Genomic DNA, 24,127 nt, shown 5'->3' with positions numbered 1-24,127 from the left:
GTTGTGAATCCGAATAATCGCTTGAGATTTCTTCCTTCATAGTGCGCACACCAATTCACTGGAAGCAGACTTCCGGTCATTATGCTTTCCGACACATGCTTGCCAGTCGAATCTATCTCTGCACAACTCACACTCACTTGATTCCTCACAGCCGTTGGTTGACTAACTTCAGATATCCTTATTGGGCTGGTGATAACACTGGTGGGGCTGTAGGAGACAGCCGTGTATACCCACACTTCGTTCTCAGTTGATGTACCCTTGTTTTGGTATGAGACCTCGATGAACCCATCGTTTCACTAACTTTTTTGTACTTCAGTATCTTCCTTGCGCCATGATGCATTGCCTTGGTTCCTGCGAAGCGAGCGGCGCAACGTCTTGCTTCTCGCCTGCGAAGGCTTCATGATTCGCGGCTTCACGGCTCGAGCACGCTGGTTCTGAAAAAAGTCGGTGTTGCCATTGGTCTGAAGGCCGCGCGTAGGAAGTCTACATCCCACATGACGATGAGGGTTTTGCCTTCGCCATCCAATCGTGAGCTTATCGTGCTGCGATGGACTGCATAGATGTTGTCTCAGCAACGCTACGACATACATACGCAAATTTTAACGTTCCGCGGTGATGAAGTACACACACGACGGTCTCCCTGTGCTCAGGTAATCTCCGCGTCGCCATTGGAGCTATGGTAACGGGGTACTTATGATTTAAAACCAACTGTTTACCGTATCGTGCCTCGAGCATCGATATCATCTTATCCTAGGCGCACGAAGATGGCCAAGTTTTGTTACTTCAAGTCACGGCACTAGGTACTCCCATTGTGGTCGTTCAAAAATAAATGTGCAGGGTGAGAGGCTATTTTAAACTGCTGCCTCGTTTGCTGCTCCCATTTCCGCTCGCACGGGTACACGACGTCGCCCACGTTGACGCCGGGCCGAGGCTTCTATATCAAGATGACGGGCTGCCAGGATCGGATCAACAACACGATCCCGGCAATCCGGGCAGTTACCGACGGCCTTCATGATCAGCAAGCCGTACTTCATGTGTGGCGTCCACAATCAAGGCCGCTGGACCCTAGATTTCAAATACGACATGGGTGGCACTCCAACGCTCAACTTGGACATGATATATCTGAATCCCAAGCTCCGTTGGGTTCAGCCGGAGTTCGTAAGTCATGTCTCCGAATCTTTTCATTTTCGGTCAAGGTACCTGAACTGCTTGATTCAGCAAAGGAAGTATCCACATGAGCGTGCCGCTGCTCTCACCTGCCTCCTATCAACCGCCGCCAAATATCGATTTGGTGGTCAGGTAGATTTCTTAGATCTGTCAACATTGCTTCATATCCATGGCGAGTGAGATATAGATTTACTTTTTAGATCTTGCTATTGTTGTGTACTCAACGTAAACGCCCCACAGAAGAAGTTCATCTAACTTTTGGGCGGTGCCCTTCGCGGTTGGTGGCTGTTATTGGCAACTATCGCTGCATACTCTGAGCAATCACGTCAAGTGGTCGCTATCTACCTAAGCTGAAATACCCTCACCATATGTGTCTCTGGGTGAGAAGGTCTGAACGGACTAATGTTTAGCAATTGCGGTGCGCGTTCATTGAGGCGGCGCATTGCTCAGGCACAGCCAGATGCTGAAAATTTTCAGGGCATGCTTGTCGCTGTGATCCTGCTCTTGAGAACATGCTGTGTCATTCGGAACATGCATCGTCCAAAAGCGGAAAAAAAATCGACCATATGTTTTCCTGTACCCTTCCGTGTTACGGGGTCCATGCGTCCCTGCCTGCTCATGACTCCGTCCTCCCGGTACGATATTGATACGGATTCAGCGCTTCGCTGAATACCCAAGTCAGGTGTCCACGTTGGTTCCCTTCCTAGTCGTTGTTATTCTAGTCCTCGTGATGGACACGGAGGCGCGGACCTGCGCCATGATCTCATGGCTTCTGCGAAGACGATAATTCCCTACGTTAAGCGGTAAATTCATGTCGAGCTCGTTAATGACCGCTGACCTCCAACTCAATGCCGGACTTTTATCAGGGTGAAGGTGTCCTAATAGCGCCCAACGTCCTAAGCGATCGCAAGACGTCTTCGCCCGACCTCGTGTGCGCATTTTACAGCGTGCCCTGTCAGACGCAAAAATGATGCACCAGCGCCATCGGCTTTCTACCCGAAGCTGGTATCATCATGGCGCCTGAGGCGTCCTGGCTAGGTCGAGCGCTAGAAAATGGTGCATTGAAAAGATAACCCGTATACTCCCGCTACGCATGTGCGAGGTGTCACGATACTACGTCTTCAGTCATGATACCGCGCTAAATTTAGATGGGACTAAACTTGGGTCCACGCCGATTTCATCTGCCGAATGGCGAGTTTCGATTTGAGATTCCCCATGTCTCGACGCAGACACGGTCTCTGTACTCTTCTGAGTCCACCGATCGGCGGTCCCAGTTCCCCTTAGATCTCCCGATTCCCACTTCAAGCCACGGGAATCTTTGTATGTTTGTAGGTTGTTTGCAGGGTTGGGTTGGTCAGCAAAACCTTCGTAGACCAGCGACAAAGTGGATACCCATCCCTTACGCCCGTCTTGGGATTTCTCCATCGCTCCGCGGTGGCTTCTCGCCCCGTTTGCCGGAGGGAATAGGGGCACGCGTAGTGTGGTTTCACGTATGAGGTAGTACTCATGATCGGAGCCGAAATGAACCACCACTCGAGTATAAAGCTAGGCCGGCAAAAGCTCGAAGGTCCAGCAGCAGCAATTCGAGCTCCAGCTGCCCAACGCCACTCGCTCCCCTTCTTGCGACCATGAAATCTTTTCGTTCACTTCTCGCCGTGCTCCTACTTGCCTCGCAGGTGATCGCTGCCCCCGCTGGCACGGCTACTTCCTCAGCTGCTGAGAGTACGCCGACAGTTCCCTACGCCAGTGATGACCCAAACGGCATTCTGTGGTCTAACTCGGATGATGTTGTCACTACGCTTGAGACCCTGGAAGGAAGTACCAAGCCCGAACCTATGCGTGGCTCCCTTGGTTCCACCGTCATCGGGCCCCAGAACGTTGCTCTCGACCTGATGAACCCCGACGCGCTTGCCCCGCCCACTACAGATGAAGGAGCCGTGTAAGCGAGTTCTATTTCAACGTTTCGGCACTATACTAACACGACAACAGTCCGGCGTTCAAGTGGCCTTTTTCTCTCAGTCACAATCGTCTACAGACTGGCGGTTGGGCCCGGCAGCAGAACCGTGAGCCCTCGATTCACGTCGTGATTGAACATATAGCTAACTCGGGAGAATTGTCAGTAAATCAGATGCCCATAGCTACTGCCATCGCTGGCGTCGACATGCGCCTAGAACCAGGCGCCATCCGGTCAGTCTCTATTGTCATCCGTAACTTTCTCTGAGACTGACAGGCTACCTTTAGTGAGATGCATTGGCACGTGGACGCCGAATGGGCCTACGTCTTGAAGGTACTTTCGCATGTGTACTCAACTTGAATTACCTTCTGAACGCTGATATAGGGGAATCTTCGCGTTGGTACTATCGACCCAGAAGGAAGGTCTTATATTGGTGATGTGGTTCGTATGACTCGCGCCTGTGCGTTAGATCGCTCGCTCATCCAACCATGAATAGGGACCGGGTGACCTGTGGTACTTCCCTGCAGGCTTCCCTCATAGCATCCAAGCCTTGAATGGTACCGATGGCGCAGAGTTCCTCTTGATCTTCGACAGCGGCTCCTTCAGCGAAGACTCTACATTCTTGCTCACCGACTGGCTCGCCCATGTCCCCAAGGAAGTCATCGCAAAGAATTTCCAGGTAGACATCTCCGCTTTCGACCACATCCCCGCCGAAGAGCTGTACATTTTCCCTTGTAAGTCCCCATCTCTGTCAGTTCATCGCTTCATGCTAATGTCTATCTAGCCGCCCCTCCTCCAGAAAACCTCGAGAGCGACTTGGTGGTACCTAACGACACACCTATTCCTTACACGTTTGCCTTGTCAAAGGTTAACTCAACCAAGGCTTCCGGCGGCTCCTTCAAGGTTGTGGACTCCACCACATTCAACGCATCCACTACCATCGCTGCCGCCGAAGTCGAAGTCGAGGTAGGTGGCATGCGAGAGCTCCATTGGCATCCGACCGAACCCGAATGGACCTACTTCATCGAAGGCCAAGCTCGGATCACTGTTTATGCTTCCTCGTCTACGGCGAACACCATGGATTTCAACCCCAGTGATATCGCTTACATCCCTCCCTCGTATGGGCACTACATTGAGAACACCGGCAACACTACACTCAAGTTTTTGGAAATCTTCAAGAGCGGTATGTTTCATAATTCCTCTTGGCCGTCCTCGCGATCTGATCGGGTCGTATAGATCGTTTCCAGGACGTGTCCTTGAACCAGTGGCTGGCACTTACCCCTCCCGAGCTTGTCAAAGCCCATCTTGGCCTCGACGATGAAACCATCTCACGCCTGTCGAAAGTCAAGCAAGAAGTGGTCGGTCCATCTAACTAAATGGGGAGGGTGATAAATGCAAGACCAGTCTTTGTGTGTATGACTAATAGGGTGTTGCTCTGGGTCCATCTACTCACGGGTATTATGTTAAATTCGACTGACTTACGAATACGATGTTATGATTACAATTCTTTCACGGACAATATTTACATAGTAAGGCGCGTTTAGACGAAGTCAACGGATGTGATATTTATTTTTGCCTTCAACAATACATTCAATAATCAGTGAACCGATGGGTTGCTCGTTCCTTTGTCCTACGACCGAGATTCGATTCGCCACCCGAGCAAGTAATCGCTGACTATGATTAACCTGAAGAAGCTTCGCTCCACATCAATGAGTGGCATGGAAAGCTTGCGATGGTAGCTCGTGGCAGCTTTATCTTGTCCAAGCGAAATATGCTTTGTCCTCGCTTATTCGAACCGAGTTCTTATCGACATGATGAATGCGAACGTCGTCTTCGCGGCCATCGGGCTCAGGTTTAGTATACATTCTACGCACCAACTCGCTTTAGCCTAGTAAAGTCAGTAACTCCGTGGTAGGAGGGCACGCTTTCACATCGATTGGGGAAGTATGGTTCATCAGCTTGACCATAGACGTTATGCCTCTTCTCGAGTGCGGGATAGTTGCACCATCGGTTACGTTGAAGATCGAGGATAATAAGATGTCAACATTGTACTCGTTGAATATTCCGGCCCGACTTACCCACACACCTCTAGGAGACGTCACGACGACCGTTGATAAGACGTCGAAGAAGCAGGGGTGGCACCCACCACCACGGAGTAAGAATATAGCCACCAAAGTGTCGGTTCCGAATCACTCTCATGGTATAACAATAAAACGTGGCGTGGGTGAGAACACATTTCTGTCTGCGAGCGCGAGAACTCCGCGCATCTCTCTCCGGCATCACCAGTCAGCTTTGGCAGATGCATTTCGAGCGTCAACTTGCATGCCTACCTCTTTCAAGTTGTTTTGACACCAATTTGACACACTTATTGCATAATTAAATGTGTTAGACGGCGAACCATCTTGGAGTCGTTGACGTTTATTACAGTATCTTTGACGTGCTCGCATATCTCTTCGCTAACTTGCGAACCATGTAGATGAGAATGCCAAGCCCCCCTACGAGCTATTTGCAGTGCAAGATTTCGCCGTCAGCGAATATCGAGCAGTCTGGGTATCGCCGATCTCCGCGTGGGTGTTCTTGCATCACTTAAAGTTTTATGCTCCTGTGCATCACTGTCGTATCTAGAGTTTCCACATCCACCATGACAGTGCGGATTCGTTCGTGTGGCTCACACCAGCCAGCATGATCCTTGAGCAGGGAGAAAGGCAAGCGGTGCCGAATGGCCGACCATGTCTGTGGAGCTCCAATTGGATGCTGAGATGTTTTTATACGCGCCCCCCGCATCGCGTGGCTAATCGAAGGGCAAATGCTCGGAAGATTCATGATCGCGGAGGGCCGCTGGGCACAAGAATCACGACCGGGCGGAGTCACAAGGGCCAAATCTGGTAGATGCCTAGTGTGAGAGGGGAGAATGAATGCTATATGTCACTCTCAATAAAGGACAGTTCGTTCTCATCTCGAGGCTCCCGGCTCCGAGTCGACTGCGCTTCCCTGAGGTCATTGAGGCCTTGGGATATTCCCGGAAACAACCCGGTGCAGCGTGAGTGCATAAACCTTCGCGGAACGATCGCTCGCATATCTTCGTAGCAAGAAGGCAGTCAACGGCGGTCAAGAGAATATCGAAGCGGCTTCGGCCAGGTAATGGCTGCTCGAAACTCTGAGAGTGTGAGATGCAGAGCAAGTGCAGACACGGGAGTGGTATCACCTCAGACAGTCACAACGTCCCTGTGATAGTTAGATGTATTTACGTCTCCTAAGTAAGCAGCTATGGCACAGATGGGAATGTCTATGAAGACCATGCGCCTTTGCTGGCTTCTCTGGCAGCATCGTAAAGGGGAACCTTGTCCTTACTCTCGTCCACGCGGGCGCGAAATGTACCCTGTTCACTCTGTAGAAGCTCCCACGGACTACCGAATTCGACAAGGTAGCCAGCATCCAAAACCATCTGTCCAGATTCGTCAGTTTCAGTCTGAAGGAACGTGAAAGAGATGTACAATCTTATCTGCATCAATCATAGACATCATGCGATGGGCTATGATGATCTGAGTGACTCCTCTCAGGGCTTTCTTCCTGAGAGACGTCTGAATCACAGACTCGGTCTTGTAATCTGATGCAACATTAGCATCATGGACCGAGGAGAGGTGCGTAAAGAAGAATAACCAATGGCTGACGTTGCTTTAGTAAGGCGTTAGTGCATTTGAGACATTTCAATTAAGCTTCAGGGTCTACCTTCATCAAATATTAGTAGCTTGCTGCTGCGGATAGCGGCCCTCGCTAAGGCAATACTTTGTCGCTGTCCAACAGATAAGTTTCTACCGCCGCTTGCAATCAATTTGTCAAGTGAGAGCTCGCATTCAGATTGGTCATGATTAGCGTAAAGGCCAGAAGAGCGTAGAGCATCGTTGAGTGTGGCATCGTCGTGCTCATCGAAAGGATCAAGGTCTTGACGAAGGGTACCGCTCAGCAGCTCGGGCTGGGCAACACAAGTCAAATACGGGTCGATTAGATGGGTGAAGAGCATACGCACAGCTTGGGGTATAATTGTGATATTGGATCGAAGGGCGTCTAGGTTGACACTGTTCGTAGGGATATTGTCGAAACAAACTTGTCCCTCCGTGAATATGCAGCGCAGGATTGACAGCGTGAGGGTGGTCTATAGCATAGTTGAGATGGTGTCGTTCAGGTATCATAGATTTATTACCTTGCCACTTCCGGTCCTTCCAACTACTTCAATACGTTCTCCAGACTTGATATGGAAGTTGACATTCTTCAGAGCTTGAGGACCATTGGCAGAGTAGCTAGCAGATAGACCTTCGACATGAAGGTCTCCACTCGAAGGCCAGTATGCAGGAGGCTTGCCGGAATCTGTTGGTTTTGGCTCTTGTTCGATGCGGAGATACCCCTCTATGCGCTCGAGGCTGATACCTTATGCACAATTTCAGACCTGATTAGCATCTTTCGGAAGTTACTTACCACTGACTTCCGCCCCATTCATGATACGTACCCACGCAAGTATTAGTGAGCTGAAACCGACTGATCTTATGGTAAACAACCTCGCTCCTGTATTGTCAACATGGCACGAACCTGCCATATTCAAAGAAAACCCAATGTCCGAAGCCTGCATGTCTTGACGTCCGTAAACAAGGTAAGCAGCCAAAGCAGAGGAGAAAAGTGCTCCGAGGATGTTTACACGAACGCAGACCCATCTAGAACATGATAAAGCTAAATCATATCTCCACAAAAGGGAGCATACCTGTTTAAATTGTAAAATGTCCTCGCCACAGCCGTATAATGATCAATGAGCACGAAGGTTTTTATTTTCGAATGCTTCCTCAACCCCATAAGCGCGAACAGAAGCTATACGATGCTTCTGTTAACAGGAATGTCCATAGAATTTGATTTTTGAACTGACCAAGACCAGCGATAGCAGCGTCAAACTGCCCCATCACCGGGGCTTTGGCATTGCTCATCTCTCGCTTCACCGAAACCTGGGCCAGCATGTACATCCTCCCAATCCAACCTCCCAAGATACCGATAATAGCGCCAGGAACAAGAAAATAGGCGAAAGAACCACTACCGCACCCAATCGCACAAGAATCGTCATTGTGACATTCGTCAGCCATCCTATGCCTTCAGCAAATGGACCGTCAGAGGCTCGGATGTCTTGCGTGCAGCACGTGATAACGCGAGATATGGGTGTCGTGTCGAGCCACCGGAACGTCGTTCCAAGCACAGCGGAAACCAGCCTTTGGTGAACCGTCCTACACGCCTTCATACTTCCATTCCAGTAAAAGGCCCATGAAACTGTAAAGAAAATGGTGGAGCCCAGCAAAACCAGAGTGTAGCCAGTCAGATAGCTGAAGGGGCAGTATTTTAGTATCTGCCAGATTCCTTTTAACAATCTCACGCACAAGCCAACGTTGACTTCTGATGGTGGGTGAAGCTGGTACTGCGCAGTCCACTTGCCCAAGAACCATGGTTGAGCAGCGTTGCACGCTTCCGTCGCACCCATGAAAGTGATAAAAAGGGTCCAGAAGAGAAACGGATACTGGCCACCTAGGCTAGTTAGGAACAGCTTGACTAAATAACGGACTGATTAGGGGGAGTCTTAACTGCCACAACGCGCACACTCACAAGCAGCCCAGCTCATATGACCCTTGACGATTTCTTCGGCCACAATCAACTTCCCATCGGCCTTGTTTCCGATCGTGACTTCTTCAGCTCTGTCGTCGACCACTTCATCCTCATTCGCTATCCTCTCGACCCCTTTGGTCATGTCATCAGCGACGGCGTCGTTAACAGCGATAGCATCATCCATGGTCCCCCGACTGACGATACGCCCATCGGGACCCAAAGAAACTACAAAGTGAGCGATCATTCCCGCCAACGCAATGTTATGGGTCTTCAAACGCTTGTCATCATCACGGGAAAAGAGGAAAAGTTCATAACGCATACCACAAGGATAACAGTTCGGCCGTTTACGAGATCTCCACCCAAGCACTCGTTCACAACCCACTTCGCAGTGTGGGTATCCAATGCAGCGAGGACCTGGTGCTCAAGTCAGCGATCTCTTTCTATGAAAGGATGACGAGAAATGCGAGAGATTACTCACATCGTCCAAAAGAATAATTTCTGCGGAAGAGTATACCGCGCGAGCCAAGCTGACGCGAGCTTTCTGACCGCCGCTTAGGGTGAGGCCCCTCTCTCCAACCTCGGTCTGATCTCCAGCATCAAACAAAGCGAGGTCACGCACAAGAGCGCACTGAAACAGGACTGCAGTACCTCGCTTAAGACAAAAGATGAAAGGAGACGAAGAAGAATCGCAAACCTTTGTGGTACCGAGTTTCATTGTAAGGCGCTCCGAGCAAGATATTATCCTGTACACCTGGTTAAGATGGCTTAAAAGCCGCGTCTGGATGCGAACGTGCCTTAATCGTTGCATTCTGTTTCCATGGTTCTTGCGCAGCATAAGCCACACCACCTTTGCGTGAAAGGTTGAACCAAGAAAGCGGAGTATTAATGAAATGCATCTCGCCTGTGACGTGAAAGAAACCATCAAATCCGGATTCGCGAGAGAGCTAGTAGGAGGTATACCCAATAAAGCCATCAACATGGAGGTTTTCCCCGAGCCTGTGGGGCCGACAATCAGGTTGATGTGCCCACGCTCAAAAAGTAGCTCATTTTCAATCGAAAGACTGAACCTGCGCTGAGGCGAATTCAGAGTGGCCTCATCGTCGCCCTCGTTCGACCAGGCAAACAGGGCATGACGGAAGCCAATCTCCTCGGGATCAGATTGATCCTGGTCGGTGACATCAACAGAAAGAGCCCCTTCGTCATTCGTGTATCTATCAAGCAACTCGGTCTGGAATGGCTTAGTGCGTGGGCGAAGTCCCTTGGCAATTCGACTTACGTTGTTCAGGAAATCATCAACTCGATCGAGAGATACTGTAGCTGAAAGTAGAATGCAGATTCATAACTATCCAGTCCACGACGGAGAAGCGAGCGTACCTTGATTAACTTCGGAGTCAAGTTCAGCATCGCGCGAAGCTGATTTCCCATGAGGTCAAAAACTGCCATCGAAGAAAAGACATTGCCGGCTTCTCTGGATTAGATTGACATGAAACCACTAACACAAGAAACGTTACCAGTCAACTCCTTCCTCATCCCCAGCGCCTGCGAAGAAAGGAACGGTCAGGTTCCACATGCTAAAGTTCCATTGCTGGTGACCCTACATATGTAGCATAAGTGGCCAACATGACCAGAAGTGGGAGGATGAAGCTGAAAGCCATGGTTAACGCCCAGCTCTACTATAAACGAGCTGATACGTACTCTACGTTGTCGTTGAGTAACCCGAGAAGCCGCATACGCCAGGTAAAGATTAGCTATTCCTCCCGCTTCTTGGAGATCCTTTCTTCCATCTTGCGCTCCCAGCCAAATAACTTCACCATGCGCAGGACGTTCATGGCTTATGACCGGTAAGTGCTGCTTTATGTGTGGTACTCCATAAACACTCACTTTCGGTGACAGTTTGCACGCGAGCATCAGTCTGAAACGACTCTAAGCGGCTATTTGCTCTGATCCAATAGTTACGTACCCGCTTCATCTTCTCTCGTTGGGTCTGTTGCATCAATCGGGCGACGGAGCCTGGGAGAAACAATGACACTACGAGTAACACCAACCCAACTAGAGCACCTTTTGGCCCAACATTTAGCAAGTATACGCAGTGATGCTGACGAGGGATCTGGATTACTAACCTCCAGCCAAGAATATCGTATAGGAACACCATGCCTAAGCCAACTTGAAGCGGTACGTAGAGCACTCTATTATGTAGGGTAAACATATAAAGACATAGAAAGGCAGAAATGTGCTCACGACACAAGAGAAAATCGCGTCCGTCAGTGATATTGCCAAGGTCGGTACTGACGAGGTTGTTGATCTTGCCGACAAAATTTCCGGAGTTGAGGGTTGGCACCCGGTTCGGCATACTTGATGATGCTGACGTTGAACTTGAAGAGGCGGTCTCAGATCTCTACTTCCCCTTGTTACTTGAGGAGGCACTGCTTTCTGCGTCCGGCTCTATACCAGTTAGCGTGGGTTGCTCTTGCTCCGGTAGCTCAGCCGTCGTTCGAGCCCGAAGAGCATGCCGAAACACGAGTTGAGTGATGATAGCTTCGGTTCGGACTAGGACGCGCGTCTAGCGTTAAATAGAAATCAAGGCACTGGAACATATGAACAACAGGTTTCCTCACCGCTATAAAGGTGTACCACTGCAAAGCGAGCGATGACACCACGGGCCCCATAAACAATAGCAGAATCCACACCCATGGGCGATATATGGCATCGGCGCCGCCAGCCTCTAGATATCTTTGGCAGAGTAAGTATTTGGTCGCGAGCAAGTTGAGCTGATTTTACTGGAGTAGGTTGTTGATGGCAAGCGGGCAGCTAGTGAGAAAACAGCCTGAAGTGATACCATCGCAGCGAGGACTACATAGCCCACTATAAATATTCTCATGAGTCCAAAGAAAATATGTCTACGCGTGTCTCCGGAGGAACGGTATAGATGCTGATGTGGAACAAGAACATGAGTGAACCGAGAACACATGGGACAAGAAGCACATACCGGCAACGATCGTTTCATCAAGTAAGCACAGCGGTCGTAATCGGCTCAGGGAGGCAGGTGGTTAACTGGTAAGTGGCCGATTCTGTGAGCTAACAGAATGATCGGGTCGAGCCACAGGGACAGGAACGTTGATAGCCACGACGCCGTCTGTTCGGGACGGGAATTCCTCGAATCCTGGAGCGGTTCCCGTGAGTGACGGAACATACAACGATGAGGTAGGCGCTGAGATAGGACGCTTACGGAGGGGTCAATGGGGTCATAATCGCGAGGAAAGATCAGAGGAAAAACAATAGCGACAAGGGCAATGTTAATCAGTTTGGCCCATAAGAGCCACCCTTCGCGGATGTCCCGAGGTTGCCCGGTGAATGTTAGTAGATGTCACGGTACGCATAGACAGCAAAGGTAATCAGTAGGACCGCAGAGAGATGTCTAGATGCGAGTCTACTCTGCGAAGGCCGTTTGACGAGGGTATAGAGACTCAAAAGCGAGACGTTGACCTAAAACCGAAGTGAGTAAAACCGGCACAGCGCACGTCGACGACTGGACACACAGATACAAAGCAAAGGGATAGTCGGGTCAGGCCCTCGTACTCCTGTGCACTGGCGATTACAGCTGCATTTACCCCAAGAAAAGAGAGATATCCCAATAGCATGAGTAGCTTGAACGAGTTTGTCTCACGAGCGACCTTGGATTGTGTATAAGGTGCACACTCCTGGTCCTGAGGAAGAGGGTCGTTATGGGAAGCCTCTCCGTTGTGCGAAACCCGAGTTCGTAGCGTTCGTGCAGACCTCGAACTGGCTAACATGGAAATGATAAAGGTTACAGTCGAAAGAACAGCTGCATAGGCAGGGATGAATAGGGAGTCTTGCCAAATGCTGTGTAATGAAGCGCGCAATGAAGACCAGCTTGATGGCGTAAAGTAATAGCCTGAAGAGTTGGGCGTACCTGTCTTGATGCGAGTACCGACTCGGACTGTATGCGCTGAGGACGGCTTGCGGCGAGTTGTCCATGGTCAAACCACGTACGTGCTGTGTAAGCGGGAAGTAGCTGAGAGTGACGAGATTTACACTGCATCCCCGGCGAGGGCGGACCCATCACGACGTCCATGTGCTTGGCCATGTCACGTCCAACTTGGTGGTAAGGCACCGATGTTCCGGAGAGCGCCAAGAGCGCGTTATTTGTGTGTGTTTGTTTTCGCACGCGACATGGCGAACGCGACCTCATGACCAACTGGTCACTCAAGTTCAACGTTCAACCCAATATTCTTCCTAAACCTCTGCACTGTACTCAGCATGGAGTCAGCCGACGACGTCTTTTCATCTTCTTCAGAACAGGCAGTCGATGTCGTTGATGGCGATCTCCTTGAAGCGGCCAAGGAGAACATCCAGCCTCTAGCCAAAGGTCGTCGCGTCACTACGCTCTCGGCCATCTTGTCCACACCACATGCCCAAAGAGACGCCCATCTTCTCGCGGCGAAGCGAAGACACCGCATCAATGTCACCATTGCCCTTGAAGACGAAGACGATGACCCACTCGAGGCTTACTGCCGATTCGTGGACTGGACTCTGGAGAACTACCCTCAAGGTCAGAGTGCGGAATCAGGACTGCTCGAGCTGCTGGAAGAGGCGACGCGGATCCTAAAGGATGACAGGGCTGGGAAGTGGAAAAGCGAGATGAAGTACCTCAAGCTGTGGACATTGTATGCCAGCTACGTGGAGAAGCCCGTCATAATCTTCAATTTCCTTCTCGCAAACGACATCGGCACCACTCACGCACTGCTATACGAAGAGCACGCGAACGCGTTAGAGAAGGCTGGAAGGTATGCACTACTTTACTTTATGACGCGTCTTGTGCCAAATGTCTCTTCTCTCCTTCCCTTTCGCCAGGCGAACTGACGCTGACAACGCATACCTCCTGGGTATCGCCCGGCAAGCCTCTCCTCTCGACCACCTCCAGAGCAAGCATCGCGAATTCCAGAAACGCATGCTATCTTCTAGAACAGCCCCTCCTCCTGAATCCGCCGACGCCGTTCCTCCTGCTCCCGCACGACGGGCCCTCCGCTCGGCGTCTGCATCCTCATCTCGCATCCCTTCATCTACCGCACGCCCCCTTGGCGCATCCTCCTCCCAAGGCGACGTCTTCGGCGCCCAGCATCAACAACCAGCCACGCGACCCACGAACGGACGCCTACAAGTCTTTGTCGACCCCACAGGCGCCGAAGCGGGCGACGAGCTCGGGGCGACGAACGCCTACCCTGAGCTCGGGACGCGCAAGACGCGCGTCAAGGAGAACGTGCCCGAGTCACGCAAGGCGAGCGGGACGACGATCAAGCAGCCCGGCCGGTCGAAGCGTATCGCGTCGGACTCGCGGGCCTCGTCGACATCCAAGATTGTGCCGTTCCGCGATCCGGAACCGCCAGCGAGCGGCGCCTCGCGGTCTTCAAACTCGGGTTCGAAGATCGTACCGTTCCGCGATGCCGAGCCTTCGACGGACAGACCATCGAAAGCGAAGTCTTCGACTTCTGCCACTAAACTCGTGCCTTTCCGTGACCCAGAGCCACCAGCGAGTGGCTCTTCGTTGAAGTCTTCCGTCTCCGGCTCGAAGATTGCACCCTTCCGCGACCCAGAACAACCGGCTACTGTGCCTTCGGCGTCGAAGTCATCCGGCTCGAAGATGGTGCCGTTCCGCGACTCTGCAGCACCAGCGAGCGGGCCTTCGACGTCAAACACGTCAAAGACTTCCGGATCAAAGATGGTGCCGTTCCGCGACCCAGCGCCTGGTGGATCCTCGGAAGGGGGAAGCATGCTCCCGCCGCCTGCCCTCAAGGCCTCGGTACTACCTAAGACTCCTGCGCGGCCGACTATTGTGCCGTTCAGGGACCCAGAGCCCGCGGAGACGCGCACGGCGCCCTCCACACCCAAGTTTACGCCGTTTAGAGATGACGTGAGTGAACGCTCTTGCCAGTGTTTTATAGGAGCAAGGGGTTGACTGTCGTTGTAGTCTGTCGTGTCTCCGATGAGTGCCACTGGCAGCGCCCCTGATACGATCATGAAGATCAAAGGCTCGAAGGGCGCTGTTATCACTACGGAGGCGGAGGCTCTGAGGAAGGACCCGCTGAAAAATTATTCGAGTGCGGAGCCCGGCGTTGAGCACGATGGTTGAACGTGCCTGAATGCTGCTAAATTCTTTTGAGGTAGATATGTTTTCGTTGCGTTTGCTTTTCGTTTGGTTCTTTAGTATTCTTGTCGGCCCTTTTTGGTCGACCGTTAAGTCTACTTACAGTATATGTTTGCGCCTTTTGAGCCTGGTAATTTGGTGTCTGCTTAAACACCGCTGTATTGTGATATTCCCACGTTTGACTCGTATGTTGAAAATACATGTTGCTAATTCACTCATCTAACCATTACTGGATCCCAGTGAGCGCTGTTGAGCTCATTGAGCGCCTAAGACCCCAGAGCGCTTAATTGCCTTTCTTGGCCGCTGCCCCTGAGCCAAGAGTCTGAGGCAACCTTGACTTGACACATCATGATGTGGTCGACAGCGTAGCATTCAGTGGCACAAGCCTTCTCTTAGCAGCCATTCGCATCTAGGCTTGCAACAACAAGAAGCAAGAGACCGAGGATAAGTACCTTAACTGAAAGACATTGCTGCTAACGCTACTTTTTCACGGTGACGCCACGGCGAAGGGCGTTGTTTGCACGTACTTGCTTGTGCACATGGCTAACCCAACTCGACTATGTAGCGCCCGAACTCAGCCCTCAGCCCATCATATCCCCTCAGGGCCTCTGCGACATGCCCAGCATGGAGGATACCAACGACCACGCCCTTTCATCTTCTTCAGAAGAGTCAGCCGACGTTGCTGACGGCAACAGCGGCAAAGTGACCTCGAAGGAGAACATCCAGTCCGAGTCTCGACCCAAAGGTCCTCTCAAAACAATCCCGTTCTCAACCCTCTTATCCACCCCGCTTGCTCAGAGAGACATTAATCTTCTTGTAGCAAAGCATAAACACCAGGCCAGTGTCGCCGATGCTCTCAAAAACGAGGACGGTGATCTGCTCGAGGCGTACTGCCGATTCGTGGATTGGACACTAGAGAATTATCCTGACGGTCAGAGCGCGGAGTCAGGTCTGATTGAGCTGCTGGAGGAAGCTACGCGAGTTTTGAAGGAGAATAGAGGGGGGAAGTGGAAAGGCAAGATCGAATATCTCAAGCTGTGGACGTTGTATGCCAGCTACGTGGAGAAGCCCGCCATAATCTTCAAGTTCCTTCTCGCAAATGACATCGGCACCACTCACGCACTGCTTTACGAAGAGCATGCGAATGCATTGGAAAAGGCGGGGAGGTGAGCACACTTATATCATATGTCTTGTGCCGAGTATCTCATCTCCCTTTCGCTATATCTCCAGGCACGCCGATGCTGACGATGCGTACCTCCTGGGCATCACCCGGCAAGCCTCTCCTCTCGAACACCTTCAGAGCAAGCATCGCGAGTTACAGAAGCGCATGTTATCCTCTGGATCACCGCCCCCTTCCGAGTCCACCGACGTCTATAGTGCCCAACAACAACCATCATTCACACGATTTGCCAATCATGAGCCGTCGACATCAACGGCTTCCTCCCTATCTGCGGCGCCTGTTATTCCCGGTATGGTGCTGCTAAGGGCTCCGGACACTACAGAGGATGTCACGGCGCCGTCGACTGTGGCGCCTACGATTACACCAGCCATAGATGAGGTGAGCGAAAGATATTGCGCATTTCGTGCTGAGCAGAGATGGCTAATTGAGACCCTGCTCCAGACCACCGCGGCTCGTGTGAGTACGACTGGAAATGTCCATGGCACGATCATAGGCTCGGGGTCCAAGGGTTTAGGACCGGCTGTGATTAACGTTGCGGATATTTACATAGAGGCTCTGAGGAAGAACCCGCTGAAGAATTATTCGAGCACTGAGCCTGGCGTTGAGCACGTTGAGTGACAGTTGACAGCTTTTTGGTATTGTTTATATAACACAGGAGGCATATTTTTGCGCCCTTTTTAGTGTTCGTTGTTTCCTGATGCCCTTCCGCCGACAGCCACCAGCGTTAGTTGATGTACATCCTGTGTCTTTGGAGCCTAGTGTTTTCTTGATTAGTTGAAAGATATTATGTTGTATTACCCCATTTATAGAGAGTTAAATTGTTGTCGCATATCATCTTTCCTAGATCTCAGTGTTGGATTAGGCAAGGCGCACGCAGGCGCCGGCCGACTAGTGCTCGGGCGAGTAGCGCCGAGCTAGGTACGAAGTGAGCATCGCCGACGATGCAGCGATGCGGCGATCGTGATGGTTACGACGTAGCGGAGTGCAGTCCGACGTCGGGATGATGCATATACCCTTATTCTGGTCGGTTTCCTGACATATATTTGTTATTCAGGCGCACATTCGTTTATCTCGAGTTCCATTCGCTTCGGCGACGTTCTTTTCTGTGATCTCATGTGTTTTTCTACTTATCTTCGACGTGTCAGTATCTTGGCGTTACGATACCGGAGCTCTCTCGAGTTTACACTTATACCAGACGTCTCGATAGATTCACCTCAGCGTTCTCATTCCCCGCGTGACGACTGAGGTGAGACCGTTATTTATTTATCGATCTAGACACCGTACTCACATTCCTTTGTAGTCTGTCTTTCCGTGTCTAGGTGAATACAAACAGGGTTCGCATTCCCCGCGCGACGACTGAGTCTGTCTTTCCATGTCTAGATACCGCGCGTGTTGCTCTGCTCGTACCTCCGTGACTCAGCTAGTTCGTTCAAGAGTTTTTCAGGCTGATGTCCTTCAAGTTGAAGTTAGCGCCCGAAATTCCAGGGCGCCTAATTGCCTTCTTTGGAAGATGCCCCTGACGACGCCAAGACTGCGCCGCTGCGCCCCCAACTAGCTCCCCAACTGCTGCGTTCAACCGCGCTCCCACAGATCGAGATACTCCCCTCCTCACCTCTGCCCATATCACACACTCACTCTGTTTTCGCTGCACTCGTAACGCGAGGATCAGTCCGCGATGGCAAACAGAGGACCACCGAAGTACAGGAACGTCGCGCTGTTCCCTGCGAACCCTTCGACCACGCAGGCCGTGTCCACGAAGCTGAGCGCTCACAAGGATCAGGTTATCTACGCGAGTAAGAGCTATATCATCGTATGTTTCCCCTCTCTTTACAGCATACACGATGGCTAACGAAGACATGCGCTTCCTTAGATCCGCGATCTTGTGGTATGTCTCTTCTCTATCTGTTGCCTCGTGTCCCCGCGCGCCCTATGGTTTCAGCATCGTGGCTAGATGACGCAAAGTCTCACCTATATCCCATCTGCTCTGACAGAACCCAGCTTCATCGAAGACCTTCGCGGGACATGGCACCAAGAACACGACCGTTGCGCGTTTCTCGCCATCAGGGTACTACTGTGCGTCTGCGGACGAGACCGGCACTGGTGCGTTTGATTTCTGTTGGTAACTGGCCACGTTCTGACTATAACAACTCCACTACCTCCGTTCAGTCAAAGTATGGGACACCGTCGGTGAGGATCAGAGTGTCAAGGGGGACTTCAAAGTTCTCGGTGGGCCGATGTTCGTACTTCATACATTATTCGACTGCGAAGACTGACTATGACTGGGTGCGATGTAGTAAAGATCTCGCTTGGGATGGCGAAAGCAAGCGCCTCATCGCCGTTGGAGACGGGAGGGGCAAGTGCGTGTTTCCGCTCTCTTCCTCTGTATTTGGATCTGATAGGAATACAGATTCGCACATGCGTTCACTTCCGACACTGGCAACACTTCGGGGGAGATCGGTGGACATTCCAAGGTATGTATACGACGTTACTTGCTCTATACTCTCGATGCTGACGAGACATAGGCCATCAATGCGGTCGCCATCCGAAACACCCGACCTTACCGAGCAGTGACAGCCTCGGACGACGGCCAACTCGTCTTCCATGCAGGTCCGCCTTTCAAATTCGAGAAGGTATGTATACTCCACACCTACCCTTCCTTTACCATTATAGTTAGAGCTCATGTTAACCGTTCTTGTCTCCTTTTTGACGCTGTAGGTGATCAAGACTCACACCAAGTTTGTGCAAGATGTGCAGTACGCACCATCTGGAGACTACTTCGCGAGCGTCGGTTCGGACAGGAAGATCTTCCTGTACGACGGCAAGACGGCTGATACGATCGCGGAGTTCACGGAGGGAGGACATAATGGTAGCATTGTGCGTGCTCTGTCATATCTCGTTGGCGACCCAGTAAATCATATACCGGTATATGCGTAGATGGCGTGCGCTTGGAGCCCAGACAGCAAGTCGTTCATGACTGCCTCACTGGATACCACGGTTAAGCTCTGTAAGTCCACCACGATATCTTTACTTCGATTAGCGCTCATCCCTTCTCGCCTCTGCTGAACACCAGGGGACATTGAATCACACAAACCCCTCTCCACATGGACGCTCGGCAGCGGCCCTGCAGACCACGCCAACCAGCAGCTCGGCGCCGTCTTTGCTGGCACATCTTCCACGTCGCTGATCTCCATCTCCAAGTCAGGCGACCTTAACGTGTTCGACCCCCGCGTGGGCGACGCACCCGCACGGATCCTCCGCGCGCCGCAGAAGGCAATCAAGGTCGCGAGCCCGTTCGCGGAGGACGGGAGCACGTTTTTGGCTGGAGACGCCGATGGACGGGTGTTCAGCTACGATGTCTCGAGTGGGGATAGCGGTCTCATCGGCGGACAGGGGCACACGGGAGTTGTGGGCGGGATGACATTGGCGCCTGGTTCCACTGGTAGTGGAGGGAGCGCAAAGGTGTTCTCGGTCGGGAATGATAGTACGCTGAGGGAGATTGAGTATGAGGGCAAGGAGGCGAAGTTCACGTGCGTACTTTGTTTTCCCTCGTCACCTTGATTTTCCGTTAACCATACTTGCTCAGACCTGCATCATGTGGGACAAATGGTCAACCTATATCTGTGGCCGTAACCAAGGACCGCACCGTGTTCTTCGCCGACGCTCAATCAGTCCGCGCAATCAGGGACAACCAGATCCTTAGTTGGGAAGAAAAGATACAACCCAGCGCCATCGCTGCTGCTTCTGAAGGTGATGTTGTTGCGGTCGCCTCCGCTAAAGAGGTAATTTTCCAGTTCTTTAGTGTCGCGATTTGTTTCTCAACCGAGGCGATTGCAGAACGGGACCGTGTACATCTACAAGTGGACTGACAAGCTGAACAAGATCGCGGAGCAGAAAGGTCACGCCAACCCTATCACTTCTATTGCATTGTCGTCCGATGGATCGCTGCTGGCCTGGGGAGACGTGAGTCACATGAAGACGCTCCTCGTTGTTTTATATCTTCAACCCTGATCATGCCTTTTTTATCTTACAGTCAGAAGGGAAGATCGTGCTTGTTGACCTTACGAAGCCCGATTCCCCTGAGGTACGTGCAAAACGCCCTTTTCATACTTGGTCGTCTTACCCCCCTTCTCAATCTGACACTGATACCCTACACCTAGCTTATATCCAAGAGCCGCTCAAGCATAAGCCGACGCGTCCAATCCCTCGCATTCCTTTCCAGCGGCAAGGGCGAGTTCCCCGTGTACATCGCTGCCGGTGGGAACGACACGAACGTGCGCGTGTGGAAGATCGCGGATGCACAATCCGTTTCTCTCGCCGTCGACATTGTGAACGCGGTCCCGACCAGCGCTGGCGCGGTGTGGTGGCTCGGGCATGCGGAGGGTGGCAAGGCTAAGCTTGCGGCAGGTGGTGATGACGGGTGTGTGAGGGTTTGGGAGGTCACGTTGGCCTAGATGGCGTTGGATGGAGATGAGGATACGATCATGAGGTATGAATAGTCTTTGATTGACGTCATTCAAGCTTGTATACGTAGCATATCACGACATTGGAAACATGAATAGCAAGCATCCATCTGCGCCCATGAAACTCTGAAGCGCGAGCTAAGCGTATGATCACGTCTAAGCAGGGTTCAGACCGGCTGATATTGCCTTCGAGAACTCACGCTGCTTTCTTCCAACTCCCCTTCATAGCAAAACATGGCATCGACAGCAGTAGAAGACACACCGCCTCTAACGCACCACCTGCTAAGCCTTTCCACGCCGCGGCCCTACGCAGTTGCTACGGAGCACGAGTTTCTCGAGAGCGCTGGCAAGCTCACGCTGAACGCAGACAGACTCGCCTTCTGGCTCTCGCAGGACCGGATCTACGCCGCACACGCGTATCCCCGCTTCATCGGCGGGCTTATCACCAAGATCCCATTCGAGTCGAGCGGAAAAGATGAGGAGAAGAACAGGAGAACACTGGAGATGCTCTCACAGGCGCTGCAGGGCGTCATGGACGAGGTGCGGTTCTTTGAGGGGACCGCGAAGGCACATGGGTTGAACAGTGAAGGGTGGAGGGAGAGAAAGGCGACGAGGGACTACACAGCTGAGATGGCGAGGATCGCGAGTCTGGGGACGCTTGAGGAGGGGCTGGTGTTCTTATGGGCCATGGAGAAGGTGAGTCGTCTCCCAATTCGTACCCGTCCCACGTCTTCGTATAGCCTCTCCGTGTGGCACAATCGATATTGTAAACGTTACTGACATGAGATGCAGGCATACCTCGACGCCTGGCGCTATGTTCGCTCACTCTTCCAGCAACCGCTGACAGATGTCGACGAGACGGGGAAAGCGATCGTTGAGCTCACAACGCATTGGACGAACCCTGGATTTGTTCAGTTCGTCGAATCGCTTGCGTCAGCGGTGGATGAATGCTATGCAGGAAAGGCGAAAGACGGGGTTGCGTGGAAGAGCGCTGAGGAGCTGTGGGCGCGCGTCGTTGAGCTGGAGGAGATGTTTTGGCCAAATAGGGGCGAAGAGACGACAGGACGTCTGTAGACATTCAAATTGTTGTGGACAGATCCTGCCTCTGGAAAGTTTAACTGGGCAACAAATGATATTATTTATAATGTCAGATGTACGTATGTTCTCATCGGCGCTCGCTGAGCACGTAGGAGTTAGTGGGAGTCACTTTCGGATGAGTCTTCGGGAGCGAATTATATATTTATGGATAGGTCCCTGAGGAATCTTTAATATAAATAGCCCAACTTTTGACCACTGACGATATCCACTACAGAGCTTCTTCGAAAGACCCTTCATCGCGCTTTGTTTCTGCCCAACCTCACATTCACAAACCGTAGGCATTCGCTTCCTCTCTGCCTACACGACGTCTATACTAATCTATCCTCTGCAGAAGTCACTGCCAGTTGTCTGGAACCATGGTCTCCGATGGCACACCGTCGCAGCATCCGTCGATTCCACCCATCGCATTCCTATCCGACGACTTGTTATACGACATCTTCCTCATATGTGCAGGAAGTTGTATCCAACCAGACATAGAACCAAACACCTGGCCTTTCTACACCCAGCGCTCTCCCAGCTGGAGTGTGTTTGCCCATCATTGCGATAGCTTTTGCTGGGAATGGACTCGCATCATGCTCGTATGTCGTCGCTGGTGCCAGTTGATGATGAGCAGTGGACGGGTCTGGGTCTCCCCCTTTTTTGGATCCAGAACAAGAAGACATGCTGAGAAGTCTCTCGCCCGTGTGGACGACGCTCCCATCATCATCCGATATGCCCCCTTCGTAGCCGACCCCTGGTTCGCCGAATTCTTACGCTCTCCCAAGGGATACTTCCAATGTCGCCAGCTTCTCGTCGAGTACGGAGCCTCTCAAACACCTAGTCTCCAGGACATTGTCGACTCTTTACCTCATTCCGCTCCATGGCTCAAGGTCCTCGCTCTGGCCACTGTCACGACCAGCAACAATCCTAGCACTCTTGTGCGCATTCCCGAAGCCTTGCTTAAAGGCGCTCCGCGCTTGCGCACCCTAGCGCTGGGAGGCTGCATGATCGAGTCGTGGAAATCTTTCCCTTGCCGCGACTTGACTACGTTGATCATTGGTGAGGTTGATAAACGTCACGACGCCTGTCCCGCCACTTCAGATACCTTGGCATTGCTGAAGCAAACACCGCACCTTCAGACGCTCGTCATTTGGGGCTTGGATCGAGAGGAGGAACACCATCATGATGTGACGGATGCTGTAATAGCACTCCCCTCGCTGTCAAGAATCGCGCTTGGTGGCACAACCATGCAAGCTTTGGATGTTTTCGATCGTCTTTGTGTTCATCAAGAAACCATAATAAGCCTGCGGATGAGCGGCCTTGCTTCCGAAAATGTCGTTTCGCCACGGTTGGCTGCCTCGTTGCAGAGGCGTTACAATACATCATCTACAGTTGCCTCAGAGTCAAATGTTCTGCCAGCCTTGCGCAGCGTCTCAATCTCCTGCACAGGAGACTGGCTCACCATCGCAGGCTCTGTGAACTCTAACATCGATAACGTTGTGGATGCCGATCTGGTCACAACCAACAGCCACTTTATCCATATAACCATCGACATCAACATATCTGATCATCCTGCACTTGCCACAAACGTTCTTCGATCCCTGCACCTTAACTCTATCATCTCTCTTTCTCTTAGCCACTTCCACTGCGGCGACGAGCTTTCTGAATGGGAGCCACTGTGGTCCACCGTGCCCGGCCTACGCGTGCTGCATGTCGCGAGCCTCTCGCTCGTGGGTACCCGCACACCCATTGCTTCCTTGTTCTGCCGAGAGCTGTTCGGATCGCTAGAGGAGCTAAGACTCGAGGGCCTGAATTTTGATGTGCTCTTGGTGGAACTTATGCGCGAGGGTCTCAAAATGCGTGCGGACCGCGGCCACCGTCTGCGGCTCCTGAGGTTCGACCATTGCGAGGGTATCGCTCAGACAGAGGTGGAAGAGTTGAAGCGAGATGGATCGGTCGACGAGGTGGTTCTGGAAGAAGTGGAAGAGGAGTTCTCGGATGATGAGCCTGGGGGCGCCTTTTATTGCTTTGACTAAGGGTTTCACGTAGTTCCATATCTCAATCTTATTCCATTAAATTTCAACTTGATTTGGATAGCAGTTGAATTACCATTTAAATACTTAAAAGGCTTTAAGTAGGCTATTCGGGAGACTACCGCAACGATACGATGAATACAGTATTACAGTGTGATAAGGTCTATCAGTGTTCAATAAGCATGAGTCGAGTTACAAAACTAAGGATCCGTACTGAATGATCTAGCGGCCTATAGCGGCCACCCCTGTCGCAAAGTTCATTTTCCGGCTGCAGCCGGTCGCAATCGACTACAATTACTGTTCAGTCAGAATGATTTAATAGTATTTTATATGATTAGAAGCACATTGCAACTGACACGGGCGATTGCAATCCACTTTGAGGAGCGTTGCAACCGCTTGCAGCTTAGACGTAATAAAATTTCAACCATAGTAGCTAAAAATACTCTAAAATCCGCGAGA

General features: G+C 51.6%; 8 protein-coding genes across 8 annotated transcripts; 6 read left to right on the top strand and 2 right to left on the bottom strand.

Annotated features, from left to right (window-relative positions):
* Positions 1-153: 153 nt before the first annotated feature.
* Positions 154-730, bottom strand: CONPUDRAFT_83935 (uncharacterized protein; the record flags this gene model as incomplete). Its single annotated transcript, XM_007773406.1, has 2 exons — positions 312-730; positions 154-266 (listed from the first exon to the last, which is right to left on the bottom strand). A coding segment is annotated over exon 1 (279 nt), but the record flags the coding sequence as incomplete, so codon positions are not given.
* Positions 731-2,795: 2,065 nt separating this feature from the next.
* CONPUDRAFT_91947 (Bicupin oxalate decarboxylase oxidase) lies at positions 2,796-4,497 on the top strand (the record flags this gene model as incomplete). Its single annotated transcript, XM_007773405.1, has 8 exons — positions 2,796-3,106; positions 3,157-3,230; positions 3,288-3,354; positions 3,409-3,454; positions 3,506-3,562; positions 3,618-3,855; positions 3,906-4,304; positions 4,358-4,497. 8 exons carry the CDS (start codon positions 2,796-2,798, stop codon positions 4,495-4,497), a joined length of 1,332 nt encoding a protein of 443 aa, XP_007771595.1.
* Positions 4,498-6,407: 1,910 nt separating this feature from the next.
* On the bottom strand, positions 6,408-12,751 carry CONPUDRAFT_91946 (P-loop containing nucleoside triphosphate hydrolase protein; the record flags this gene model as incomplete). Its single annotated transcript, XM_007773404.1, has 31 exons — positions 6,408-6,566; positions 6,616-6,728; positions 6,851-7,094; positions 7,149-7,274; positions 7,323-7,546; positions 7,595-7,654; positions 7,706-7,843; positions 7,928-7,978; positions 8,034-8,128; positions 8,173-8,478; positions 8,533-8,701; positions 8,756-9,023; positions 9,077-9,169; positions 9,234-9,394; positions 9,450-9,498; positions 9,550-9,656; positions 9,716-9,983; positions 10,130-10,223; positions 10,349-10,399; positions 10,562-10,586; positions 10,637-10,667; positions 10,716-10,939; positions 10,994-11,127; positions 11,155-11,315; positions 11,371-11,477; positions 11,534-11,684; positions 11,808-11,915; positions 11,982-12,076; positions 12,124-12,238; positions 12,352-12,616; positions 12,687-12,751. 31 exons carry the CDS (start codon positions 12,749-12,751, stop codon positions 6,408-6,410), a joined length of 4,257 nt encoding a protein of 1,418 aa, XP_007771594.1.
* A 282-nt stretch (positions 12,752-13,033) lies between these two features.
* On the top strand, positions 13,034-15,131 carry CONPUDRAFT_128258 (uncharacterized protein; the record flags this gene model as incomplete). Its single annotated transcript, XM_007773403.1, has 3 exons — positions 13,034-13,560; positions 13,628-14,684; positions 14,742-15,131. 3 exons carry the CDS (start codon positions 13,034-13,036, stop codon positions 14,901-14,903), a joined length of 1,746 nt encoding a protein of 581 aa, XP_007771593.1. The 3' UTR covers positions 14,904-15,131.
* A 402-nt stretch (positions 15,132-15,533) lies between these two features.
* Positions 15,534-16,716, top strand: CONPUDRAFT_75220 (uncharacterized protein; the record flags this gene model as incomplete). Its single annotated transcript, XM_007772986.1, has 3 exons — positions 15,534-16,084; positions 16,149-16,476; positions 16,540-16,716. 3 exons carry the CDS (start codon positions 15,534-15,536, stop codon positions 16,714-16,716), a joined length of 1,056 nt encoding a protein of 351 aa, XP_007771176.1.
* Positions 16,717-17,773: 1,057 nt separating this feature from the next.
* On the top strand, positions 17,774-20,549 carry CONPUDRAFT_60875 (WD40 repeat-like protein; the record flags this gene model as incomplete). Its single annotated transcript, XM_007772940.1, has 14 exons — positions 17,774-17,908; positions 17,969-17,983; positions 18,090-18,198; positions 18,265-18,334; positions 18,393-18,455; positions 18,506-18,569; positions 18,621-18,728; positions 18,814-18,972; positions 19,033-19,102; positions 19,169-19,619; positions 19,682-19,877; positions 19,933-20,058; positions 20,129-20,208; positions 20,285-20,549. 14 exons carry the CDS (start codon positions 17,774-17,776, stop codon positions 20,547-20,549), a joined length of 1,911 nt encoding a protein of 636 aa, XP_007771130.1.
* Positions 20,550-20,792: 243 nt separating this feature from the next.
* CONPUDRAFT_60940 (heme oxygenase-like protein) lies at positions 20,793-21,632 on the top strand (the record flags this gene model as incomplete). The annotated part of the gene is made up of 2 exons (XM_007772944.1): positions 20,793-21,254; positions 21,351-21,632. The coding sequence occupies 2 exons, from the start codon at positions 20,793-20,795 to the stop codon at positions 21,630-21,632; spliced, it is 744 nt and encodes a 247-aa protein (XP_007771134.1).
* Positions 21,633-21,887: 255 nt separating this feature from the next.
* On the top strand, positions 21,888-23,832 carry CONPUDRAFT_145754 (uncharacterized protein). The gene is made up of 2 exons (XM_007773402.1): positions 21,888-21,930; positions 21,988-23,832. The coding sequence occupies exon 2, from the start codon at positions 22,013-22,015 to the stop codon at positions 23,669-23,671; it is 1,659 nt and encodes a 552-aa protein (XP_007771592.1). The 5' UTR covers positions 21,888-21,930; positions 21,988-22,012; the 3' UTR covers positions 23,672-23,832.
* The last annotated feature ends 295 nt before the right edge of the window (positions 23,833-24,127 follow it).

Source organism: Coniophora puteana (assembly GCF_000271625.1).
Source record: "Coniophora puteana RWD-64-598 SS2 unplaced genomic scaffold CONPUscaffold_10, whole genome shotgun sequence".
Taxonomy (NCBI): domain Eukaryota; kingdom Fungi; phylum Basidiomycota; class Agaricomycetes; order Boletales; family Coniophoraceae; genus Coniophora; species Coniophora puteana.
The sequence above is the reverse complement of the archived record's forward strand: the minus strand, read 5'-3'. Positions and strand labels throughout refer to the sequence as shown.